This window comes from Neocloeon triangulifer, unplaced genomic scaffold (genome assembly GCF_031216515.1).
Source record: "Neocloeon triangulifer isolate White Clay Creek 2 clone unplaced genomic scaffold, ASM3121651v1 ptg000012l, whole genome shotgun sequence".
Taxonomy (NCBI): domain Eukaryota; kingdom Metazoa; phylum Arthropoda; class Insecta; order Ephemeroptera; family Baetidae; genus Neocloeon; species Neocloeon triangulifer.
This window is the reverse complement of record NW_026775554.1, coordinates 17,774,932-17,800,608: the sequence shown is the minus strand read 5'-3', so window position 1 is coordinate 17,800,608 and position 25,677 is coordinate 17,774,932. Positions and strand designations below refer to the sequence as shown.

Genomic DNA, 25,677 nt, shown 5'->3' with positions numbered 1-25,677 from the left:
TAATTTTTAGCTCCACAATAGTATTGTGTAATTTATTTAAACTTTTGAAATCAAGAATTTAGAATATGCAATCATCTTTCTTTCTTTTTTCCTGTAACTAAATTTAATAATAAATATATAAATGAGATCACTTTACACTTTTACAGATTACAGACGAAACAAATTTCATTTCACAATGTTTTTTTTCTCACAATTTCTTCTTCTGATTTTTCCCTCTTTCATTAGCCATATGCAGCCTGTACTTGTTAAGTTCCTGATGAAATTCAAAAAAATTAAATATGATTCACATCACAACCATAAAATTTGGTTTTACCTGATCTTTTTGCTCTCGGAGTTGATCGACGTCTGGTTCCAAGTAGTTAGGGTCCTTAGCTGGGTCGACATCCAAAGATACCGGTGCCGAGTTGTCAGATGGATAAAGTGCCAAACATGTTTGCTTCCACCGAGAAATAGCAATTGCAGAGTTTTTGAAAGTCACAGTCGTTCCTGGTCCTCCGATCAGCTGCACAGTGTCGATTCCACAGGGAATAGCAAGAGGTTTAGATACATCCTGGCAAACATTTTTTCTAAAAAAAATCATTATTGCAAAGCGTTTGTAAAAGGAGAGATAAAACATACGACGCATGTGAATCAAAGGACTTGTGGAGCAAATCTTCTTTAATTCGTTTCACAACTGCACTATCCTTGGTGGTGCTAAAATACAACGAGGCACCAAGAGAAAGAGCAGCAAATCTTAGACAGCGACAAATTACCTTCTTCTTTTCAGTTTCAAAGTCCTGTTGATATAATTTAAGAATTTTATTGTTCGTTGTTTTATCTTTACCACGAATTAAATAATTATTTACTTGGAAAATGTCATATTTAACACCTACAATCACCAAAGGTATTGGAAATGGTTCAATAAATGGCTCATCCTGTTAAAAAATATAGACAAACATAATTATACTTTAAAAATTCACTAAGATTCACAATCATACCACACAATTTTCTCCTAATCTCAATTTGGCCATATCCTTCAACTGGCTTGCTTTGTTCTCGGTCTGAGCTGCTGTCATTACCAAGGACCTGACCGTAGTTGTAATGTTTTCCATGGTGTCCCAAATCTCACTAGGCCTCGACAAATCCAGAACCAAAACTAACGTCAAGTGCGCCAAGTTAGCGGTTGATATCGGTGCTGTGAGGAGATCTGTGTACATGGTACCACCACCCAGCTCGAATATGTGGCAAACCTCACTCCACTAAAACATGGAAATTATTTTTTTAAACCAAAAACATTCATGTTTTACATGTTACCAGTGAACGGCCAGATCGGCGGCCAAAACAATAATCCATTGCCAGTGTAGGTTTTGTCAGTTCGTTCCGATCCAGCAAAATATTAATCAATGTTGATTTTCCCTGATAATTAAAAATAGAATAATTAAATGAAAAATTCAAACAATAAAAAACTCACACCGCCTTTTGTTCCTGCAAATATGACTGTATTTTTGTCCCTTTCCTGTTCTTCAAATCGCTTTTTTGAAGAATTTATGGCCATATCAAGTAGGTTTTGTTGTTCCGGAGGCAAGCTCTTTGCTGACATTTTTAACTTTGCAAGTTTAATCCACAATTTTTCTTAAATTGCTGCCAGTAAAACAAAGTTGGCTTAATTATTTTGGAATTCGAGGGGTTGAAAGTGCCGCTCTAAATTTGTTTTCTTTCATACACAGCGAGTAGCGACCACGCCCCATCTTATGACAATTAACAGGAAAATGAACTAACCGGTTATATTACTTTTGCATTTTGATGAAATAAAATGTAAAATTAAAATTATCAGCAAAAGTAAAGTATATGCGTTATAATTAAATTTTGTCTGATTATTTCAAGTTTTTCCTGTATTAAATACGAGTTCCTTCAGTAAAAAACTTCTAGATTTCAAAATAAATACCGGTTTTCATTTTGAACTTTGAACCTTGAACTCAAAAACAACCCTGTCAGCTGGGAAACGGCTACAGGGGGTATTTTGGTGCTAGTTTCGTTTCGGTACCCGCAGAGCCACTGACATAATTTGCAATATAATCGTTCTAAAATTGTTATCTGTGCTCAAAATGATTATGAAATCAGTGACCTTTGCCCTTTGTGTGTTGGCACTTGCGGTGCCGTCGCATTGCGCCACTAGAAAGGACGAAGAGGCGGCCAGCAAAGCGGCCAAGTTGCCGCCGTGTGAAGCGTGCAGAATTTACGTGACGGCCTTTCGTAAAAGATTGGACGGGACGGCCAGAGGAGCCGACGGCAACCTCGACCTGACGGAGGTGCATCGCAGGACCTGCGATGGTATCGGACGCGGCGAGCACCAGTGCAAGGCCAACGCCCTGAAGAACAAGCCGCTCGTGGACGATTGGTGGTCCTCGGACAGACAGCTCGATCTCACAGACTGGTTGTGCCAAGAAAAACTGCAGGTTGGCACAAATTTTACCAGATTAATAACGATATTATTTTAATTATCAATGGAAAATTTTTTAGGCAAATTTTTGCTAATTTTGGTAATAAAAATTAAAAAATCGTGAAAGGGGGGGGGGGTAATTGCTAATTATTACTTATAAAATTTAAAAATATAGCTATAAAATTAGAGTTCACAATTCTATTATATTATAATATTTATGAATATAACTTTGTATTGATTTATTAATGATATTCTCCATTCAGATACAATGAAATGAAATACACAACATCTTACATCAAGCCAATAAAAAAATTTAATTATAAAAATCTGAAAATACATGTTAAGAATGTTGGTTAGAGGGGTGAATGGAGAAATGGCTCATCGCTAGCAAACAACTTGCTGCATGGCGCTCTCTCCTTCGAAGAAGAGCGCAACGGCCGCTAGAGCCATTGGTTTTTTGTTTTAATTATTTCTAAGTACATTAAACTATTTTTATATTTTTTGAAATATATTTAATAATTAATTGATTAATTATAAAGTTTTTGTAATCTTTAAGTAATAGCGTTAGATTTTAATATAATTTAAATGTAAAATAACATATTTTATTTCTAAGTTAATTAATTTTTTTAAATGAGACCATGAGATTGCAATCTTCTTAAAAAAAAATAAATCTAGCTTTTGTAAGAAACTGTTTACATAAGGTAGCCTTAATTTAAAAAAAATAATAATAATGGAACGATTAAACAATTGAAGGAAATTAGTTTTAAATCGTATTTCTTTCCAGGTTTGCTGTCCCAAAGGTCATTATGGCCCTGACTGCACGCCTTGTCCTGAGCACCCCGGCGGCATCTGCAATGGAAACGGAAAATGCAAAGGTGACGGAACTCGCTCCGGAGACGGGTCCTGTGCTTGTGACCGTGGCTACAAAGGAAGTGTGTGTGACTCGTGCATCGACGGATATTACGAATCGTTCCGAGATGATAAAAATCTTATCTGCTCACCCTGCTTTATCGCCTGCAAGGACAAGTGCACCGGACCTGGACCGAAAGGTTGTTTGGATTGCAAGGATGGCTGGGACCCTTCGGAGGAACTCGGCTGCCACGACATCAACGAGTGCGCCGAGTTCACCGGTGCTTGCAGGAAAAGCCAGTTTTGCATCAACACCGAGGGCGCCTATTCTTGTCTCGACTGCGACCGTGCTTGTGAAAGGTAAAATATCCCTTTTTTTTTATCAATTATTTTTGCTCAAAGTTTTCAATAGAAAAAAAACCGCAGACGTGCAACTTCTTATCACTAACCAAATAATATATTTAAATCTGTTTTGCCGCTTCCAGCGGACTTATATTTTTTAACAGTCGTTACTTTATGAAACTGTTTATATCTTCACATAAATTCACATAAAACACAATTTTATCTACTGCTTCACATTGATAATCACTATTGATAAAGACAAAAAATTTAAATCTGTGACAAGCAAAAAGAACCACTTTGCTATCGTCACATTGCGCCGCCCTCTATTAATCTTTTATGTTCACTTTTACCAAAAAAATTTCATACCTATATACAAGCAACAAAAGGTTTCAAAAACATCGTTTACCGCTCCGGAAGGTGATGTTCTCCATTCATATATCAGAAATTAAACAAATATAAAAATCTAAAGAGTATAAAATTTATTTTCTCTTTGAAATATGACAAATATGATTTTTACAAAATTTATGTAAAATATTCATTTCCTTTCTTATTATCCAAAATACAGAACAAAAGATAATTGTTTTTAATACATGATATTAGTACCGCATTTGTGAAGGTTTTCGTGAAATATTTAAGGCCATTTCACACTAGGACCGATGAAAACTTCCTCCCTTTACTGTTACCTTGTAGGAAAGGGTTTACTTGAATCTCTCAGGATCGCAACTTTTATGCGGATTGGAGGTGCGACATTCTCAAGGGGCTGCATTGCAACCTGGTGTGCGATTCCAACTCCCACGTTTCCAACTGGCACATTCATGTGAACATAGAAGGGTCTGGCCATGGTCTGTTGAAAGCAAAACGGAAAATTAATGAAGTGTCGCAGAATGTTGGGTTAATTTTTTTGTAATACAGCAATTAAAAAGTGCAGAAACAGCAAAAATAAGCAAAAGTATCTAAATTTATCTGCCAGATTTAAAGGTTAGCGAGTTAATTAACTAAATTCTAATTATATTGATACCGCAGCTTTGTACATGTGCATGTACAACTAGAACGTTTTGAATTTTTTATGTCAAATGAAACGAATAATAACCATTCACGCATTGAAGCTAAAAAAAACGCGACCATGTGCAGAGCCAAATTAAAACGCGTACAATGCCACTCACATCAACATCAGTTATAAAAGTCTCCAGGCACAATTTCCCTCGCCTTAATTAAATGCGTTCAAAATCCGAAAAAAATGTTCAGATCAGTGACTGTTTTTCTCTACAAAGTTGTCCTTCCTCGAGTGAGCGTTGCACTTCTTAAGCACCGAATGCGAGCTCTGATGAGCAGTGTGCGCCTGTCCACCTGCAGCAAGTGCAACAGAAATACTATTTCTTTTTACTGACACTTCAGACCAAGCTTCAGACGCATGATTCAATTCGCTTGCCCCTCCCTGCACGTGCGATAAGCCAATCGTATTGTGTTAGTGGCACTACTTGCGGTCCTCTCTCGTCGGTTCATACATAATGTGTGCTGTGTCAATTTTATTTCAAGCACACGTGCAAGCAGCCTTTTTTTGATATTTTGTTGTTGCGTCATTTTAGTTTTTGCCTGCCATGGCCTGCTCTATTAAATTAAATTGAACAAAGCAGATGTAGTGAGCCAGCTGGAAAAGAGGACCAATCTGGCAGAATGAAATCCGCAGCAGGACACTCACAAAAAATTTTATGACAAAAATTAGAAACTGATTAATAACTTAATCAAATAATTTGTCAACAAAAGGAGAAAAATATTTTATAGTTGACAATTTAAATGGATGTTTAAAATTAGTGCACTGCCTAATAGCGTTATGAGACTTTCTGCGAATAGAATAGCTGGTGCACGGCTGCCCGCAGAGCACAGGAGGTGCCGCCGAAGTCTTGTGCACAAGACACTGTCTTCTACATTCCTGCAACAAAAGCCCAAAGAATTACAGGCCTGTAACCGCATTAACTTGGAGCGGTGAATACTATACAATAGAGCAGCCACCGCTCTAAGAAATTTCCCATATCGTTACACTAGAGCTTTCACGGCTCTAAGCTTTTATTGGGTAAGCTACATTTCAAATTCATCGCGTGTTATGAGGGTCGTGAATGGCAGTATATTTTGATATTGAATTCAAAAAATATCGGAGGAATTTTATTGCTATTAAAATTTGGGTCCGGGGGAAGAAAATAATTCAATAAAATTGTCTTTTCTTGGATTTTCGTTTGATGTCATATTTCAAATCGTGGATGGAATGGAATATGTTTGGGCGTTTTAGCCCAGCTGCCGGAAATGGCAGTAGTCTTCCCCGGCTAACTTTACTTTATGCACGGCTATTCTGGGAGGAAATTAAGATAGAATTCAATTTTCAATTCATTAATTATCCTCCAAACAAGTAAGAACCATGAATGAAAAAATGGGTGGGAGAAAAATAGGCACACAGTGCTGGTGAACAACTTACTGAAACTCATAATGGAGTATACCCGACTACAGCCTAAACTACGGGGGAAGTAAAGTTCAAATTTGTTTTACACATGCTTTTTACACAATTTTGGGATATTATTTTGAGATATAACGCAAAATTTAGGGAGTTCCATCAGGACGCGAGGCGAAAGGGAAATAAATAGAGGCCAAGGTCGATTCACACTTGCCGAGGAATGAGCGGAGCAGCCGGTGCTCTTCGTCACTGGTCTCTCTCATCTTTCGGCCGGTCTTGCAATTGAATTCCTACCATAATTAATTACAAATTTCGATTAGAAACAGTGACAGAGAGCACCGCCCTGGCGGAACCGGCTCATTCTATACCCGGCCCCCAATATGAAAATGAAAATTCAAAGGAAAAATTGGGCTTCCGCAGCTCTTCGGGCTATCGAGCACTATCAAACTTCGTTCAAAATTTTTGACAGCCTCCGCGGATTTTTGTGGCTCAGCCGTACTTGGCCTGCCGCTGGCATAAATTAAGCGATTATTGTGTGCGCAGAAAATTTCCCAAAACTGCAAATTAAGAGCGTGTTAATAATATTTTTATTTTCTGTTGTTTGTATAGCTTAGGCCGCAGTTTCACATTTATTACCTCTTTGATTTTCATTGCCTATTTTTCTTCCAACTAATTTTACGATAGTTTTTAAAAAAAATTTAATTCAATTTTGGATTATGTAGTTTTTTACTATTAAGATGCGGATTCAAATTGCGCTGCATATAGGCATTTTTGTTTTAAAAAGGTTAAAAAGGCTTTTGTGTTTTAAAAACGCAGCACGTAATGACATAAATCTACATAGTTGCATTAAAGAGTACTTACTCAATTTACAAGATGGAATTATATCGGCAAGAGTAATATTTCACTCGTATATGAAGTCGTGTGTCAGGCGTGTCCGTCGTGTTAAACTTAAATGGCGTGAGCCGAGGCAAAATCTCTCCTCCTGTCTGGCCGCGGAACAAGCGCGATACGCCGCAATTGTGGCGAAGAACGAAATTAACCAAATTAGCAAGAGACGGACGGAGACGGTATGCAGAGCTCTGCGCGGACGATGTTGGAGCATTTTTTACGCAATAATGGGCTCAGAGCGTTCATACGCTACATTTTTTATCCATCAAAATTGCTCCAATACTTATAAACATATCACTTCATAATCACTGTAAGAGAATTAGATAAAATTATTGTGTTCTGAAGCTACTGGTCGGTCAAAATAAAAGTAAAATAGTAACACCTTTATACGAAATGCGTACGCGAATTACCTGAAACTGAAAACGGTATAATCCATTCATGATCTCCGCTCGGCCAATCCCCTAAATTTACATAAAAGTGTTAATATTCCACATTGTTTTGTTTTGTGGCTACTGCGAAGATAATTTTCCTGCTCTCCATTTTTCCCTTCACGAAATTCAAGAAAATATTTTCAGCGTGAAGTTTTCAGGCATAAAATTATAAGTGTTTTACTAGAGGTGATTTTATTGTGATGCATTTTCAAAAGATTCTGCCCAATCAGATAACATTTCGCTGGCTGGTATTTCATTTTGAGCAGTTGAAAGCGTGCAGAAAAATTTTGAAGCCAAGTTTTAATCGGAAATCCTCTTTGCACTATTACACCGCGTGATCTCAGAAGACACTTCCTTTTGGTGATCGCACGCGTGGCCGAAACGACAAAAACGATAACGTTCCATGCAGCTGCGAGCGACCAATGAGCCCAAAATGGTTCTATTATTTTATTTTATGGCGTTATTGGAATATGGACGAATTTAAAATCGATATGGTAATGAAAATTTTTTGTCAATTTTTCACTAACTTTGGTTCCCAGAATTAACCACCCGCAAAAAACCCGTGCCGGTTATTTGTGGTTTTTTGCACCCAGGAAAACCCGCATTTTTGCACTTTTCTGGTTTTTTGTTGTTTTTGGATTGAAAATAGGCACCATTGCTTGATGTACCTTCATGGCTTTGAAAGTTTATTATGTTAAGTGGTCGTTTTTAATGCGATTTTTGTTAAAATAATGTACATTTTAATTTTATTCCAAGAAAAGAAACTCCCCTGACATTCTTAATTCAAAAAAGAAAATATTTCCCAAAGAACAACTTTTTATTTGAGAAATATTGGCAGTAGCCAGTGGCTAATCAATTGAAGTCTGGCGTGCTATATTGCATTCAACCCCTGAAAGTGCGAAGTAGTTCTTTGGGAATTATTTCTTTTTTTAGTACTTTTTAATTGCCTGCAAAAAACCGTCAAATAACCGCAAATAACCAGAAAAGTGCAACGCACCGCATTTTTCTACAAAAACCCGGGTTTTTCCAAACCCTCTGTAAACTATAGCAAAAATAAGCCAAAACTATCAGAAATGATGGAGGTGATGGAGGTTTTTCCATTTAAAGATATTGCAAAAAATTGACATCAGGCAATATCGTTTAAGGAACCCAAATTATAAGACATCAAATAAAACGTGCCAATCATTTATGGAGCGAGTTATGATAATACCGAATTTTTTTTGTCTATATAGTTCAGCATAAATCGCTTTTCCAAAACTAAAAAAAAATAGAGATAGAATTATATCAAATAAAATAATGAGATAAGAGATTTGGTCGTCTGCATATTGTGTAGCCAGATGCGATTATATCACTGTCGCCTCAAAGCGACCCGGCAGCGGATGACGCAAGAAATTTTCAAGCCGCGGTTTAATAAATTATGTGCACTGCATTTCAGCGGCGGTGTTTTCGTTTTGTTTGCAGGCGTCACTGGGCTAGGGAAGCTGGCTCGCCAATCTCGCTACTCGTTTGGCGTGATATAAATGTTCGAGCGGTCTTTTTCGTTCAAGCGGTGGTTCTCATTCAATCATTCGCTAGGCCCTGCAGCGCGGCGCAATCAGCAGTGCCGCTGGCTCGCGCGGCCCGCAAATTAATCCGAGCAGCTCACTTTCAGGAACAGGCAGTTTTAGCTTAACATATTACATCTTCTTACCAGCTGCTTACATTTTTAAAGATGAAGTAAATCTTAGATTAAACTTACTTTTTAATATCCAAATTCACGCAAAAAATAGTTCGACAACGATGGGTCCGCTGGACTTCCACTCGCAGTCGCCCAACAAGGATTGAGGGAACTCTCTGCGAGAGTGTGCGAGTCTATTTTCTTATTGCGCGTGCTCCAAGAGCTATACAGAATACGCAGCTCGCGTGGTCTGCCTGCCTATCAGCATATTAAAAAAACCAAATATAAAATTAAATTAAGCAACCTCCTGCAAGGTATGCAATGCCGCCGTACTACGCTGATGAGTGGGTTGCTGTCGCTGGTATTTTACTAAAAAATATATATTGCATATTTATTATTTTATTCTCCTTCACTAAATATGGCACATAATAACTGTGACTTATCACTACAAATTATTATTAATGCGCTATTTTACCGCGATGAAATATTTTTCATTTATACACATTTGAAAATGAGATATGTGTCTCTGTTTAATTTGTAGAAGACAGGATGCTCAGACCCCTTTTAATACAATTTGTGCGGGGTTTTGAGGCAGAAGAAAAGTAAATGAAAGGGGAATTGGCGCACGGTAGTGCTCCCAACGGTGGATCAGCTTTAATCCTAAAGAAATTCGTCCGAAAGTGCCTTTTCGGACTCCCAAATTATGCGTCATTGTATCAACTAGAAGACGCAGCCACTTGCTTGAGAGAATTTCGTCGCTCGCATGGCCAAAGCAACACATCTCGTTCTTATTTTTTTTTTATTCCCGCTTGCACAGCCGAGAAAATTAATCGCTGGTCGTATGGTGAAAAAATTTAATTCAAGCCAACCCGCTCGGTCATCAAAGCTACAGCAAAATCATGATTTGTCTCTCCGAGTGGTAAAACCTCAAAAACCAAATAGATTTGGTGAGATAATAAATATTATAAATTGAAAACAATCACCCGGTTAAAAGGATTATAAAAGCAAAACACTAAATTTTCAGTGTGAAAGGGAGAAGGAAGGCATACTGATTTGTATCTCTGAACAATGTTATAGATTAGTCCAAACTGCATAGATTCCTTTCCGGTCGCGCATTTCCTTTATCAGCCTTTGAAATTTACATGTCGACGCTTCCATAGCCAATACATATAGCTTTAACGCGCCGTTGATAAAGAAAATGAAATTAAACCTGTGACAGGTGAAAAGAGTAAACCACGTGCTATCCTCACTGAATTATTGCTAAAAATCCTTTAGCATCGTTTCTGTAATGATAAACATCACAAATCTTCACTTACCAACAATTTACAAGCAACAAAAAGTTTCAAATTCATTTTTTACCGCTCCTAGTGGCGATTTTTTTTCCTTTGATATTTCAAAAATTAAACAAGTATAAAAATCTCAGGAGCTTAAAAAATATTTTTATTTTTCAAAACATGATAGATTTTATTTTAAAAAATTTGTGGAATTTTTTTCTTCCTTGTTATTATCCCAAAGAACGAACAGAAAAATGATTATTTTTCAAATCTCTATAATTGTGCACTATGTGAAGTTTTTTGTAAAATGATCGAAGGCGACTTCACACTGGAACCGATGAAAAACTTCCTCCCTGCATTGTTACTCTTTAGGAAAGGGTTTTGTTGAATCTTTCAGGATCGCAACTTTTTTGCGGTTGGGGGGTGCGCCATTCCCAAGGGGTTGCACTGCACCCTGGTGTGCGATTCCAACTCCCACGTTTCCAACTGGCACATTCATGTGGACGTAGCAGGGTCTGGCCATGGTCTGTTGAAAGCAAAAAGGAAAATTAATTAAGTGTCGCAGAATTCGGGGCTAATTTTTTTCGTAATACAAACAATTACAAAGTGCAGAAACAGCAGCAATTAGCAAAATTATCTAAAATTGTCTCCCACATGTAAAGGTTAGCAAGTTAATTAACTAAATTCTAATTATATTGATACCGCAGCTTTGTACATGTGCATGTACAACTAAAACGTTTTGAATTTTTTATGTCAAATTAAACGAATAATAACCATTCACGCATTGAGGCTAAAAAACGCGGTCATAGTGCCGAGCCAAATTAAAACACGTACAATGTCAATCACATCAACGTCAGTTATAAACTTCGTCTGACACAATTGCCCTCACCTCCTCAAAAACCGAAAGAATGTTCAGATCAGTGACTGTTTTTCTCTATAACGTGCGCCTTCCTCGAGTGAGCGTTGTGATTTTTTGAAGCACCGAATGCGAGCACCGATGGGCAGTGGGCCCTGCAATAGAAAGACTATACAAAATTTCCAGACACTCCGCGCTGAATGAAATCCTCGGCAGGACACTCGCCCCTCTCTGCACGTGCAATTAAGTTTTAGTGTCGCTCGTCTTCTCTCATCGGGTCATAAATTGTCTGCGCTGTGTCAAATTTATTTCAAGCACACTTGCAAGCGTTTTTACACCGGCCGCGTTCCAAGATTTTATTGTTTTAAATTATGTCATAAGAATTTGTATTTAGTCGCAGTTTTATACACTGCATATTTTAACTCTCAGCCAACGATTCTCAGAGCGTCTCGATCTCATTCACAACAGACATCCGCGGCAACGATTAAAATGGCGTTTGTATTTTCACCGTGACCTCTCTTTATTTCAAATCGATTCATCAAAAATTAAAAATAAAAACGACGCATTGTCAATGATAAACATCGATAATACTCGCCTCCGCAATCATATCATGCTTTTTTTTAATTACCCACTAAAAACATTTTGTGATATTTTGTTGTTGCGTCATTATAGTTTTGACAGCCCTGTTAAATTAAATTGAAAAAGCAGAGGTAGTGAGCCAGCTGGAAAAGACGACCAATCCGGCTGAATGAAATCCTCGGCAGGACACTCGCAAAATATTTTCACGACAAAAATTAGAAAATGATTAATAATTCAATTAAATATTAAATAATTATTCCTATAGCGGAGAAAAATATTTTATGGTTCCAAATTTAAATGGATGTTCTTCGTATTCTTAAAAATTTTAATTCTGTTAAAAAATTCAAACTGTAATTTCCACACACGTTTTCTTCATCAACTAATTGTAAGCGCTCTTTGTTTCGATCACCGCGTTGCTCGCCTCTCGTACGCCCGTCTCGCTGAACTCGCGGGGAGGAGGCACAAAATGTGCTCGCTTGTGACGTCAGCTGGCGCACTTTTCCCTACGAAACAGTGGCAAGAAAAATTCACGCGATGCATTGCCTGAACCGTAATTTCTTGTAACAATATTATTAAAAAATAAAATAAAATTGAGTCCTTTTCCACGTTGTTTTGTGTTTTTGGAAATTCAGAAGTTATAATTTATAATTATTAAAAAAAAGCAAATTGTGCAAGCTAAATTTTTTGTACTTGATTAATTATTGGGAAGAAGCGAGATCGTACCTTTTGTGAACCAGTTGTGATCGACGAGAAGGCAGTAAGATCACTGAGCCGCGAGAAGAGCGCTTGATGTGTGTAGACTGGATGCTTCAGTCGCGGACTGCGGATGGCTCTTTGTCTTTTCTTTCATTGAACCGCACGCCTTCCCCTCTCGTTGCCTTCCCGCTCCTCCGGACCAATCGCCGGAGTGCCGCCACCTCGTTTTTTTATGCCACAGAATCAAAGGTAATCATGGGCTGGATTATGCCCGCCGGCCAGTTTGGTTTATGGGGAGGGGGGGGGGGGTGAAAATTGTCACATTACCCTCGAGTGTCCACGAGCGTTCCTCTGTCCTGATGAGAGGCAACAGGTCTCTCACTTTGCGCGTTTTATATTATTATTATTATTATTTATTCTTCTCTTATAGATTGGATTTTAGATTGCTCTCAATTATACTCTGGCTTAAAATTGTTAGTAATGTTGTATATTAAACCCTGCGTTTTTTTCCAAAAGTCTGCATGGTAAAAGAAAAGCGACGACCGGCTACAGCAAAATCATGATTTGTCTCTCCGAATGGTAAAACCGCAAAAACCAAATAAGAAGATTGGTGAGAGAATTAATATAATTGTAAACCGTTACCCGGTTAATATGAGGATTATTAAAGCAAAGCACCAAATTTCTGACGTGAAAGAAAAGAAAGACACTCACTTTTGTATCTCTGCACAATTTTATAGATTAGTCCAATAATCTGCTGATTCCTTTCCGGTCGCGCAGTTCCTTATCAGCGTCGTCACTCGTGAAAAAAATATTCCGATAGATTGAACACTTATGAGTGTGAATTGAAATTTACAACCATCGAGGAGAGGAAGTGTGCGTTGCGGACACTTGTTTGCATTTCCACCGGCCGATGAATTGATTGCACGCGCGCTTTATACATACCCCGCGTGGCTTTCACGCGCTCGTGTGTGCTGCTGTTTCGTGTGCCTCTCTCGCCAGTGACGCCAGTTTCGCCGTCACTCATTGTCAGCCGCTTCAATTGCAATTGATATCTCGCGATTAGAGCGGGGTACTTTTTGCAATAAACGTTTTGTTGCTCTGTAAAAAAAAAAATTAAAAATTTTCTGGATGGTAAAAGAAAGATTGAGAACATATTTTATTGAAAGTATCAACCAAGAGTTGAGTTATTAGAGGTTTGCAAAAAATCTGCATGATCTACATTTTCAGTTTTAATTGAGTAACCCGGCGCCTCCACCATGTATAACAATGGGAGCGGAAAACAAGAGCGAAGTAAACTGATTGAGGTCCCAAATACAACTCTGTTTATTATGGTAGACGTAGCTCATTTTATACAAATTCAGGCCTGGAAATTTCACATGTAAATTCCTGACTTCGCTCGTAAATGCATCCTAAATTATTTCCCGTGCCGAGGCCTCCGGAGTCCCTCTTTGTCGTGGCGCCGGAGGTTCTGTGCCGCGGCTCAAGGATGTGGGATAATTAATATGACACTACTCTGCTATTGATATATGACGTGACTATTGTATCATTTTAACAAAATCTTCCTAATATGCAGATTTTTTGCAACCTCTTTATAACTCAACTCTTGGTTGATATTTTTTAATAAAGTGCGTTCTCAATTTTTCTTATACCTCCAGGAAAATTAATTTTTTTACAGAGCAACAAAACGTTTATCCCAAAAAGTTCCCCGCTTGGATCGCGAGATATCAATTGCAATTGTAGCGGCTGAGTGACGCCGAAACTGGCGAGAGGAGGAGGCACACAAAAAAACCACACGGCGACGAACGCGGCTCTCACTGATTTTGCGAGTGCTCGGCCGGCGTACGTCGCCCTTTGGAGTCTATTGAAGGGTTGGATCGACATGCCGGCCACTCGAATACCTTGCCCAGTTCATGGACTACTTTGATATATAAATCTTTTACACGCAAATTTTCTTCGCAAAATGTTCATTTCTAGCCGCTGAAAGCAAATCAATCAAAAATAATTTTGTCATCAATTTTATGTTGCGTATATTTTTCCAATTTCATTAACTTTTAATTCCTAAAATTTCCAAGGAGATCAAATTACAGAAATATTCAATTTTGATTGATGAATTCAAGGACACCGTCAAAGCCAATAAATACACGAGTTAAAAATGATAATCTGTCCGTTCTTTCTTCTAACTATGAGCACCTTTTCCTACTTTTGTGGGTCGTAGTTGGACTTCAGAGAAAGTCTAACCATAAAAAAATCATTCCAAACTTGCGACGAGAGCGAGCCTTGATCTAGCTCAACATTTTTCCCTGCGCCAAGGTTATTCGTATCAATTTTCAACTGCGGGCGATGAACCGCTGCACGCGCCGCCAAATTCTACAGCCCGTCATCCTAGCCTTGTAGCTTACATTTTTTTTCTTGGGCGACCGCCAAATAACCTCTCCCGTTCATTGACAAGCCACATGATGTCATTTCGCTTGCCTTCCTTAACACTTTCTGCCTTGATGTATTTTGCTATTTTTCAATGAAGAAATACGAACATGCTATCAGATTAACTAGCTAGCTATTTTTATCAAACATAAAAAAACACAATATATGCACTCCAATTGTTAATTTCGGCTCAATATATTTTCAATTACTTTTAAATCAAATACTTCCTAGACATGAAAGTAATCATTTGCACTAACTGTATTTTTGTGTTGAAATTTGAACACAAAAACCAAGATAAATCTTTCAAAATTTTGCATAGTTTTCTACTGAATGAAAATTTCAAAAACAATTGGAAAATCGCTTTTAAGAAGTTACCATGGAATGAAGAATTAAGAGATTGGAAATTATGACAAGGAGACTTGGACATTTTAAACACCGCAAATCTCTTTTATATTAAAAATAATAAAAGAGAGCTATATTGTAAAGATATGCGACTTTTATTCTTAAATTAAATCATGATTTTTCTTATTATTTTGGAATTCTTCATTTATCCAGAAAACTATGCCAAATGTTTGAAAAATTAATCTGATATTCTATTTTTTATTCTCTTGCGTCAGAATAAAAATTTAAATACGGCGTTGGAATTATAAAAATAAGATCAATTGGAAAATTTGGCAGTGATTCAAAGCTTTCCTAACTGCTTTTTCTATAATTTTTTAATTGCTTTTTAACTTGAAATCCCTAAGAGATATTTAGCCTTCATATTCAAGCATTGTTCTTCTTACTAAATCTGTTCTCATAAATAGAAATATTTCCGCTGCAGTTTAATCATTTTGAGCAAATGACACCGTATACGTTTGGATTTTGACCGAGAACACTGGTACGTCATAATAGCTGCACAGATAAGAAATAAAAAGAGAGGCGTCTTGGCGAAATTATGACCTCGGGTCGTTTTTTCTAAAATTTGTGTCAAATATCTTATGAATAATCGCCGCGTGAAGGCAATGAGTCATAATTCACTTATTTAATTATTTCCCGATTCCAGTGGCTTCTTGGAGTTAAAAATTCTCAAAAAATATGTTTATTTATTTCCTTGGCTGCTGCCTAATTTTCTATCATCAACACAATTAATTTTCCTCCCATCATTTTATAAAAATTGTGAATCAAATTTTTCAGATTGAATTTAATTTTGACGTGCGATTCTTCTCTGCACAAAAATAATTAGTTCCAATTAAGATCGAAATAGTAAGAAATGAAAGTCACGTCCACTTTAATTTCCACTTACTACAATTTAACAAGGACATGGCGCTTTTGGTCCCAAATTGCATTACGCGGGAACCATAATTTATGATAAATTCAATTATGCTGATTTTCAACTTGATTTTTAACCGCTTGGTAATTATGTATTATTATCTCGGGAGCCATAATGTTTTTTTACCACTAAACGCAAACAGCAGCCAAGCCAGAGCGGTTTATTGGCTGCTCACCGACGAGCCTCCGTTTTGCGTGACGTATTATATAGTCTCGGCACTCGGCCAGACCCGTTTTATCGGCCCTTACGATTTAGCAGAGGCCCGACAGCTATCGCTGGTGCCATTCCCAAGAGGGATAGGCAATAAAAAAAATTAAAAAATAAGAGTTCTTTTTGTTGTTCTTTTCCAAATGAAGTTTCACTCAGAATTATCACATTTCCTTTTTTACTCTCAATAAAAATTATTTTAATTTACTTATAAAATTTCTCTCATTTTTTTTTTTAAATTCAGTATTAATTTAAATATATTTTCAATTATTAATTGAAATCACCCCTGTATGAATTCAGTTCCTAAATTTATAACTATTTTGCCTTGTTTACAAATGAGAGAGTCAAATTTTAACTGCAAAAAGTCAGTTTAACTGTCGGGCTGAAAGATTTAAAAATTGTGTTCAACTAAAGCAAAATTTATAATTTATTTCAAGGTGAAAAATCTCTTTTTATTGATTACTAGGGCCAGCAGCCAAATTTTAATCTTAACATTACTTTTCATTTTATGTAACATTGTGACTTTTATTAGTCTGGCAAGAAAAATTGAAAAGGAATTCGAAAGTCGAGCAATTTAAGTTGACCTTTGTTTGTTTTTTGTTTTGTTTGTTATTTTATCAAAAATAGGTGCATTTCTTATTTTTAATCTTTTGATTGATTTGTTCCAGCTGCAACGGTGATGGTCCAGACATGTGCGACAAATGCGCCGAGGGTTTTGTGGACAGCCAGGGCGTGTGCGTCGAGGCGCGCCAACAGGAGCAATCGCAGCAAGCAGCATTCACACGTTATGTCACCTACGCCGGTCTGTGCGTCGCCACTTTCATCATTTTCAACAAAAACACGTGGATTGCAATGATAGTCGGACTGGCCGTGTCTCTTTACATCACCATTGCAGAAAGCATGTACGGCGAAACCAACTGGGACTTGGGCGCGTTTGCCAGAATGCTCAAGCTGACCGAGTGAATTGTGCGGAGATGACTTGGAAAGTGAGAAATAGACTTTTTTCTGATGATAAGGTTAGCTCTCATAATAATGCAAATTAGCGCGCTTGAATATCATTATATTACTAGAGTGGATAATTATAGAAATTTTGGCATTTTTGATCATTTTACTGCAACATGTCAGTCCTGAAAAATGAAATCTTTTTTTCACCCTAGACTATTTATGGTTCAAAATTAGAGTAACAATTTGAATTTTTATATTTCGGTTTCGATTTCTTGAAATCATTATTGAACTAAAATTAGATTAATGATACAAATATGTAATACTTTTATTCCACACAAAAAATGAGTGCATTTAACTTTATTTTTTAATTTTTTGCTTGATTGCGTATGTGCAAACAATGCAAAGATTTCAAACCTTAAAGTCATAAAATTTTAAATTGTGTGTCCATTTTAGAGAGTATTTATCTAGTCAGGCATAGTATTGATAAAACTAGTCAATTTTTGAATATTAACTATCAAAAATAAAGAGGCATCTTGCTTCACATTTGGCGATTTTTAAAATACTTTTTCTTCTCTCTCTCTCAGCATATTCCCACCAAGAAAATTCATTCTTATTCTGAATTTATATTTAAAAATGATCAAGTAAATATTATTTTATCGATTTAACTATTGATTTTTTTTATAGCTCACAATTGTACCAATTGTATGACTCAAAACATGGACTTTTCAGGGACGCTAGCCAATAAGTAAGGTATTCCAACTCTTATTAGCTATATTTTAGCGAAACAAACAAAACTATCTGAATTACAAGAAAGTTATTCTGTTTTGCTGTCAGTCTTCTCAGTAGCCAGCTTATGAATTGAGAACATTTTTGCTGCCGCTTCTAACAATTTGGAGGCTCCGTACAAGATCCTATTAGGCTTACGATTAGCCTCTCTCAGCGACCCTTTCTTCACCTCTTCACCATCTTCTGTGTGGTCAGAAGAGTTCGCCTGCGGCGTCTTTGGGGTGCTTATCAATTTTGGTTTCTTTCTGCTTGGTTCTTCCACCAGGTCTCCGCCGAACCTTTTTTTAGAGCTTTCCTCTTGAGTTTGATGTTGGGGAGGATGTTCCAGTGGAAGATTCACCGGACTTGTGGTGAGAGACGACTGCGTGTCTCCATCCTGCAAGCGGAATTACCGTTTAGCGCTCAAAATGTAGACTGCCCCCCCCCCCTGAAAATTTTCCAGGACCTTCACCTGGTTTGTGCCTTTCTTTTTTAAATATTTTTTTATAATTATGGTATATAAATTTTGCATTACCTGACGCTCCAAGAGAACTAATGCGACTTCGCTTCGAGAATTTCGGAGCAAAATCTGCTCGGTTGCGGGCTCTAAGAAATTGTCGGACACTTTCAACCACTTTCCTTCATTTTGATGAATCAGGTTGTAATAGTGTCCCGAAGACCCTTTTCGCCCGCTATGGCACGCAGCTCCGATGAGACGGTAAGGCTGTAAGCGAGTTTGTAGAGCATCTCCGGGGTTACTAATAATATAACATTTTGTAAAATTTGTGTGTTCAATTGTTATAATACAAACCTTAGGCACTTGACATGAACTTGGGTCTCCAATTTGATTGCAGCCAGACTTTTTTCGAAGTTGTCCATTATACGGTTCAGCTGGATGAAGATATACCTACATATAAATTAATAAATAAAAAAATAAAATATTTTTAAGTCAATTTACTTAGGGCAGCTCTCTACAATCTTTTCCGTTCCTTTGCCATCACAGCACGAGGAGAGATCGGTTGAGATCTTCAACATCTCGCCAATTGACCAACCCGCCTGGACGTTAGCCATTGCGATTGTCGAACACTCTTTTTTTTTCTTGGGATCGGGTTTTAAGCATCTGTTTTTTTTTTTTTTTTTTAATTATTATATTTTTTTTTTAATTTTAAATAACACACCCGTTGCAAACTATCAGTGAAGTGTGACGGCAGCAGTTCAAAAGTGTGCTATCTACTCTATCAAGCAAAGTGAAAAGCTGCATGAGGAACTCGGCAACATCCTCCTCTTGGCCCATGGTGAAACCAAAGGCTTGGATTGAACTCAGGTGGAAGTTGTCCGCAGCTCGATCTAGCATCTCCAGGTCTGTGCGCTCCGATCCGTAGAAGTCGGCCACGCTTTTAATGCCCTCAAGGGCCTTCCTTTCATCTTCCTTCATTTTTGGACCAAGATAGATCTTCTTTATGGCGTTAAGGAGACATGGAGTGCGAAGCACCAGCTGCAGACCTGCATTAAGGTAGCAGCTCCTATTGTCATCATTGCTGAGGCTGAAAAAATGTATGGATATTAATGGTAAGGCCCGTTTTTCTTATCTAAACTCAGAAAATGGATTGAAACGCGACCGCTTTATTGGTCGTGGAAAAAGGGCCAGAAAAAACGCCCTCCGATCCAACGCCAAACACTGGGAAATCAACGACGCGAATCCGATCCGTGGCTTCGAAAATGCCAAAAATTTGCTTTATTCACCTTTATCAAGGACAAAAATGACAGCTCTTATCATATTGTTGCAAGTCTTTGGCATCACAACTTTTCCTTGTGTTTTTTCTTTTTAATTACCCTTTGTAGCCTGACTTTTTGCAAACTCTTTTATATCTAACGTGTCATTAAATTGTTAATTAAGGTGACATTTAATTAGTAAAACCATTCCTTTTAGATTATTTTATAATATTGTACTTACTGGACCTAACACGGTCCAGGTCACAGTTATCAGAACGAAAAACAAGAATTTTCATTTTTATCAATTGTTGAACTGAGATTATGACCACGCAAAATAACCGAAGGGTCGAATTTATGTTTAACAGCGAAAAGGCCTAATGAAAGCTATCGATTAGGACTCCATTAAAAAAAGTGTGGGTGGTTTCGGCACTGGAAAAATTAATAATTAATTCTTACCCAGGTACTCCGTATTGAATTCTCGGAGCAGTCGGAGATCTTGTGGGGTTAGAAAGATGGAGGTTCTGCAGAATTCCAGAGATCAGGACGGCGGTCTCGCACTCTTGTGCAGAGGCGTCTGGCGGTGGCTGGATTTGCAGGAGAGTGTGCCGGGCCCGAGACATTAGCTGCTCTCTTAGAATCTTATCAATTCTCTCAGTGGAGAGGAGTAGTTCTAGGTTCGCTTCCATGTTTGAAAGATTTTCTGCTATGATCAACAATTAGGTGGAAGCGTAGTCATTTTCTATTGTTACCTTTAATATTGTTGATTATTTTGAATGCATACGTTTAATCACGTTTTATATTGCAAATCAATTGCTTGTTGAGCTTAATCTTTATCATTGTTTCGAGAAATGTGTTAAGGCAATAAATGAAAATTTCCTTAAAACTACCATTAATAAATGATATGACATAATCTAATTGCAAAATTTCTCAAGTGTCTTCGTCAACAAATTTGGGTTTACAAAAATTTGAGGTTTCCAGTATAATGTTCACATATTCTGGTAAATGTATGCGTTTAACAAAAACCAATGGCTTAAGACATTGGTCATCATGAATGCAAATAGGCGCTTTAAATTTAGGTTTCCTTTTAAAATAAACCAGAATTTTATCATATTTTGCCAATACCTGTTTCGTTTGTCCTAAGGCTCTTGGACTAAAACGAAACAGGTACGAATGATTTTTTTTTTCAAATTCAGGACTTTTCACAATTATTCCTGCAAAAATGAAAATAATATAGCAAAGCGCTTTAAATTTAGGTTTCCTTTTTAAATAAACCAGAATTTTATCAAATTTTGCAAATACCTGTTTCGTTTGTCCTAAGCCTCTTGGACTAAAACGAAACAGGTATGATTGAAAAATTTTTCAAAATCCAGGACTTTTCACAAATTATTCCTGCAAAATGAAAATAATATAGCGAGGCGCTTTAAATTTAGGTTTCCTTTTTAAATAAACCAGAATTTTATCAAATTTTGCAAATACCTGTTTCGTTTGTCCTAAGCCTCTTGGACTAAAACGAAACAGGTATGATTGAAAATTTTTTCAAAATCCAGGACTTTTCACAAATTATTCCTGCAAAATGAAAATAATATAGCGAGGCGCTTTAAATTTAGGTTTCCTTTTTAAATAAACCAGAATTTTATCAAATTTTGCAAATACCTGTTTCGTTTGTCCTAAGCCTCTTGGACTAAAACGAAACAGGTATGATTGAAAATTTTTTCAAAATTCAGGACTTTTCACAAATTATTCCTGCAAAATGAAAATAATATAGCGAGGCGCTTTAAATTTAGGTTTCCTTTTTAAATAAACCAGAATTTTATCATATTTTGCCAATACCTGTTTCGTTTGTCCTAAGCCTCTTGGACTAAATCGAAACAGGTATGATTGAAAAATTTTTCAAAATTCAGGACTTTTCACAAATTATTCCTGCAAAATGAAAATAATATAGCGAGGCGCTTTAAATTTAGGTTTCCTTTTTAAATAAACCAGAATTTTATCAAATTTTGCAAATACCTGTTTCGTTTGTCCTAAGCCTCTTGGACTAAAACGAAACAGGTATGATTGAAAATTTTTTCAAAATCCAGGACTTTTCACAAATTATTCCTGCAAAATGAAAATAATAAAGCGAGGCGCTTTAAATTTAGGTTTCCTTTTTAAATAAACCAGAATTTTATCAAATTTTGCAAATACCTGTTTCGTTTGTCCTAAGCCTCTTGGACTAAAACGAAACAGGTATGATTGAAAATTTTTTCAAAATTCAGGACTTTTCACAAATTATTCCTGCAAAATGAAAATAATATAGCGAGGCGCTTTAAATTTAGGTTTCCTTTTTAAATAAACCAGAATTTTATCAAATTTTGCAAATACCTGTTTCGTTTGTCCTAAGCCTCTTGGACTAAAACGAAACAGGTATGATTGAAAATTTTTTCAAAATTCAGGACTTTTCACAAATTATTCCTGCAAAATGAAAATAATATAGCGAGGCGCTTTAAATTTAGGTTTCCTTTTTAAATAAACCAGAATTTTATCATATTTTGCCAATACCTGTTTCGTTTGTCCTAAGCCTCTTGGACTAAATCGAAACAGGTATGATTGAAAAATTTTTCAAAATTCAGGACTTTTCACAAATTATTCCTGCAAAATGAAAATAATATAGCGAGGCGCTTTAAATTTAGGTTTCCTTTTTAAATAAACCAGAATTTTATCAAATTTTGCAAATACCTGTTTCGTTTGTCCTAAGCCTCTTGGACTAAAACGAAACAGGTATGATTGAAAATTTTTTCAAAATTCAGGACTTTTCACAAATTATTCCTGCAAAATGAAAATAATATAGCGAGGCGCTTTAAATTTAGGTTTCCTTTTTAAATAAACCAGAATTTTATCATATTTTGCCAATACCTGTTTCGTTTGTCCTAAGCCTCTTGGACTAAATCGAAACAGGTATGATTGAAAAATTTTTCAAAATTCAGGACTTTTCACAAATTATTCCTGCAAAATGAAAATAATATAGCGAGGCGCTTTAAATTTAGGTTTCCTTTTTAAATAAACCAGAATTTTATCAAATTTTGCAAATACCTGTTTCGTTTGTCCTAAGCCTCTTGGACTAAAACGAAACAGGTATGATTGAAAAATTTTTCAAAATCCAGGACTTTTCACAAATTATTCCTGCAAAATGAAAATAATATAGCAAAGCGCTTTAAATTTAGGTTTCCTTTTTAAATAAACCAGAATTTTATCAAATTTTGCAAATACCTGTTTCGTTTGTCCAAAGGCTCTTGGACTAAAACGAAACAGGTACAAATGATTTTTTTTTTTCAAATTCAGGACTATTAACTATTATTCCTGCAAAATGAAAATAATATAGCAAAGCGCTTTAAATTTAGGTTTCCTTTTTAAATAAACCAGAATTTTATCATATTTTGCAAATACCTGTTTCGTTTGTCCTAAGCCTCTTGGACTAAAACGAAACAGATATGATTGAAAATTTTTTAAAAATCCAGGATTTTTCACAAATTATTCCTGCAAAATGAAAATAATATAGCGAGGCGCTTTAAATTTAGGTTTCCTTTTTAATTAAACCAGAATTTTATCAAATTTTGCAAATACCTGTTTCGTTTGTCCAAAGGCTCTTGGACTAAAACGAAACAGGTACAAATGATTTTTTTTTTCAAATTCAGGACTATTAACAATTATTCCTGCAAAATGAAAATAATTTAGCAAAGCGCTTTAAATTTAGGTTTCCTTTTTAAATAAACCAGAATTTTATCATATTTTGCCAATACCTGTTTCGTTTGTCCTAAGCCTCTTGGACTAAAACGAAACAGGTATGATTGAAAAATTTTTCAAAATCCAGGACTTTTCACAAATTATTCCTGCAAAATGAAAATAATATAGCAAAGCGCTTTAAATTTAGGTTTCCTTTTTAAATAAACCAGAATTTTATCAAATTTTGCAAATACCTGTTTCGTTTGTCCAAAGGCTCTTGGACTAAAACGAAACAGGTACAAATGATTTTTTTTTTCAAATTCAGGACTATTAACAATTATTCCTGCAAAATGAAAATAATATAGCAAAGCGCTTTAAATTTAGGTTTCCTTTTTAAATAAACCAGAATTTTATCAAATTTTGCAAATACCTGTTTCGTTTGTCCTAAGCCTCTTGGACTAAATCGAAACAGGTATGATTGAAAAATTTTTCAAAATCCAGGACTTTTCACAAATTATTCCTGCAAAATGAAAATAATATAGCGAGGCGCTTTAAATTTAGGTTTCCTTTTTAAATAAACCAGAATTTTATCAAATTTTGCAAATACCTGTTTCGTTTGTCCTAAGCCTCTTGGACTAAATCGAAACAGGTATGATTGAAAATTTTTTCAAAATCCAGGACTTTTCACAAATTATTCCTGCAAAATGAAAATAATATAGCGAGGTGCTTTAAATTTAGGTTTCCTTTTTAAATAAACCAGAATTTTATCATATTTTGCCAATACCTGTTTCGTTTGTCCTAAGCCTCTTGGACTAAATCGAAACAGGTATGATTGAAAAATTTTTCAAAATTCAGGACTTTTCACAAATTATTCCTGCAAAATGAAAATAATTTAGCGAGGCGCTTTAAATTTAGGTTTCCTTTTTAAATAAACCAGAATTTTATCATATTTTGCAAATACCTGTTTCGTTTGTCCTAAGCCTCTTGGACTAAAACGAAACAGGTATGATTGAAAATTTTTTAAAAATCCAGGATTTCACAAATTATTCCTGCAAAATGAAAATAATCTAGCGAGGCGCTTTAAATTTAGGTTTCCTTTTTAAATAAACCAGAATTTTATCATATTTTGCAAATACCTGTTTCGTTTGTCCTAAGCCTCTTGGACTAAAACGAAACAGGTATGATTGAAAAATTTTTCAAAATCCAGGACTTTTCACAAATTATTCCTGCAAAATGAAAATAATATAGCGAGGCGCTTTAAATTTAGGTTTCCTTTTTAAATAAACCAGAATTTTATCATATTTTGCAAATACCTGTTTCGTTTGTCCTAAGCCTCTTGGACTAAAACGAAACAGGTATGATTGAAAATTTTTTCAAAATCCAGGACTTTTCACAAATTATTCCTGCAAAATGAAAATAATATAGCGAGGCGCTTTAAATTTAGGTTTCCTTTTTAAATAAACCAGAATTTTATCAAATTTTGCAAATACCTGTTTCGTTTGTCCTAAGCCTCTTGGACTAAAACGAAACAGGTATGATTGAAAATTTTTTCAAAATTCAGGACTTTTCACAAATTATTCCTGCAAAATGAAAATAATATAGCGAGGCGCTTTAAATTTAGGTTTCCTTTTTAAATAAACCAGAATTTTATCATATTTTGCCAATACCTGTTTCGTTTGTCCTAAGCCTCTTGGACTAAAACGAAACAGGTATGATTGAAATTTTTTTCAAAATTCAGGACTTTTCACAAATTATTCCTGCAAAATGAAAATAATATAGCGAGGCGCTTTAAATTTAGGTTTCCTTTTTAAATAAACCAGAATTTTATCAAATTTTGCAAATACCTGTTTCGTTTGTCCTAAGCCTCTTGGACTAAAACGAAACAGGTATGATTGAAAATTTTTTCAAAATTCAGGACTTTTCACAAATTATTCCTGCAAAATGAAAATAATATAGCGAGGCGCTTTAAATTTAGGTTTCCTTTTTAAATAAACCAGAATTTTATCATATTTTGCCAATACCTGTTTCGTTTGTCCTAAGCCTCTTGGACTAAATCGAAACAGGTATGATTGAAAAATTTTTCAAAATTCAGGACTTTTCACAAATTATTCCTGCAAAATGAAAATAATATAGCGAGGCGCTTTAAATTTAGGTTTCCTTTTTAAATAAACCAGAATTTTA

General features: G+C 35.9%; 2 protein-coding genes across 2 annotated transcripts; one reads left to right on the top strand and one right to left on the bottom strand.

Moving 5' to 3' along the window:
* Position 1: 1 nt before the first annotated feature.
* Positions 2–2,413, bottom strand: LOC132197718 (cytoplasmic dynein 2 light intermediate chain 1). Its single transcript, XM_059621207.1, has 7 exons — positions 1,451–2,413; positions 1,294–1,395; positions 978–1,238; positions 846–914; positions 619–776; positions 314–566; positions 2–253 (listed from the first exon to the last, which is right to left on the bottom strand). The coding sequence occupies exons 1-7, from the start codon at positions 1,577–1,579 to the stop codon at positions 188–190; spliced, it is 1,038 nt and encodes a 345-aa protein (XP_059477190.1). The 5' UTR covers positions 1,580–2,413; the 3' UTR covers positions 2–187.
* Positions 1,841–17,939, top strand: LOC132197716 (cysteine-rich with EGF-like domain protein 2-B). The gene is made up of 3 exons (XM_059621206.1): positions 1,841–2,435; positions 3,204–3,628; positions 17,043–17,939. The coding sequence occupies exons 1-3, from the start codon at positions 2,085–2,087 to the stop codon at positions 17,335–17,337; spliced, it is 1,071 nt and encodes a 356-aa protein (XP_059477189.1). The 5' UTR covers positions 1,841–2,084; the 3' UTR covers positions 17,338–17,939.
* The last annotated feature ends 7,738 nt before the right edge of the window (positions 17,940–25,677 follow it).

Excerpts from the sequence above, each read along its gene's own strand:
- LOC132197718 (XM_059621207.1), bottom strand. The coding sequence starts at position 1,579 with ATGTCAGCAAAGAGCTTGCCTCCGGAACAACAAAACCTACTTGATATG. Across the intron at positions 915-977 it reads GATTAGGAGAAAATTGTGTG|GATGAGCCATTTATTGAACC; the intron begins GTATGATTGTGA and ends ATTTTTTAACAG. Across the intron at positions 254-313 it reads TCCGAGAGCAAAAAGATCAG|GAACTTAACAAGTACAGGCT; the intron begins GTAAAACCAAAT and ends GAATTTCATCAG.
- LOC132197716 (XM_059621206.1), top strand. The coding sequence starts at position 2,085 with ATGATTATGAAATCAGTGACCTTTGCCCTTTGTGTGTTGGCACTTGCG. Across the intron at positions 2,436-3,203 it reads TGTGCCAAGAAAAACTGCAG|GTTTGCTGTCCCAAAGGTCA; the intron begins GTTGGCACAAAT and ends ATTTCTTTCCAG. Across the intron at positions 3,629-17,042 it reads TGCGACCGTGCTTGTGAAAG|CTGCAACGGTGATGGTCCAG; the intron begins GTAAAATATCCC and ends GATTTGTTCCAG.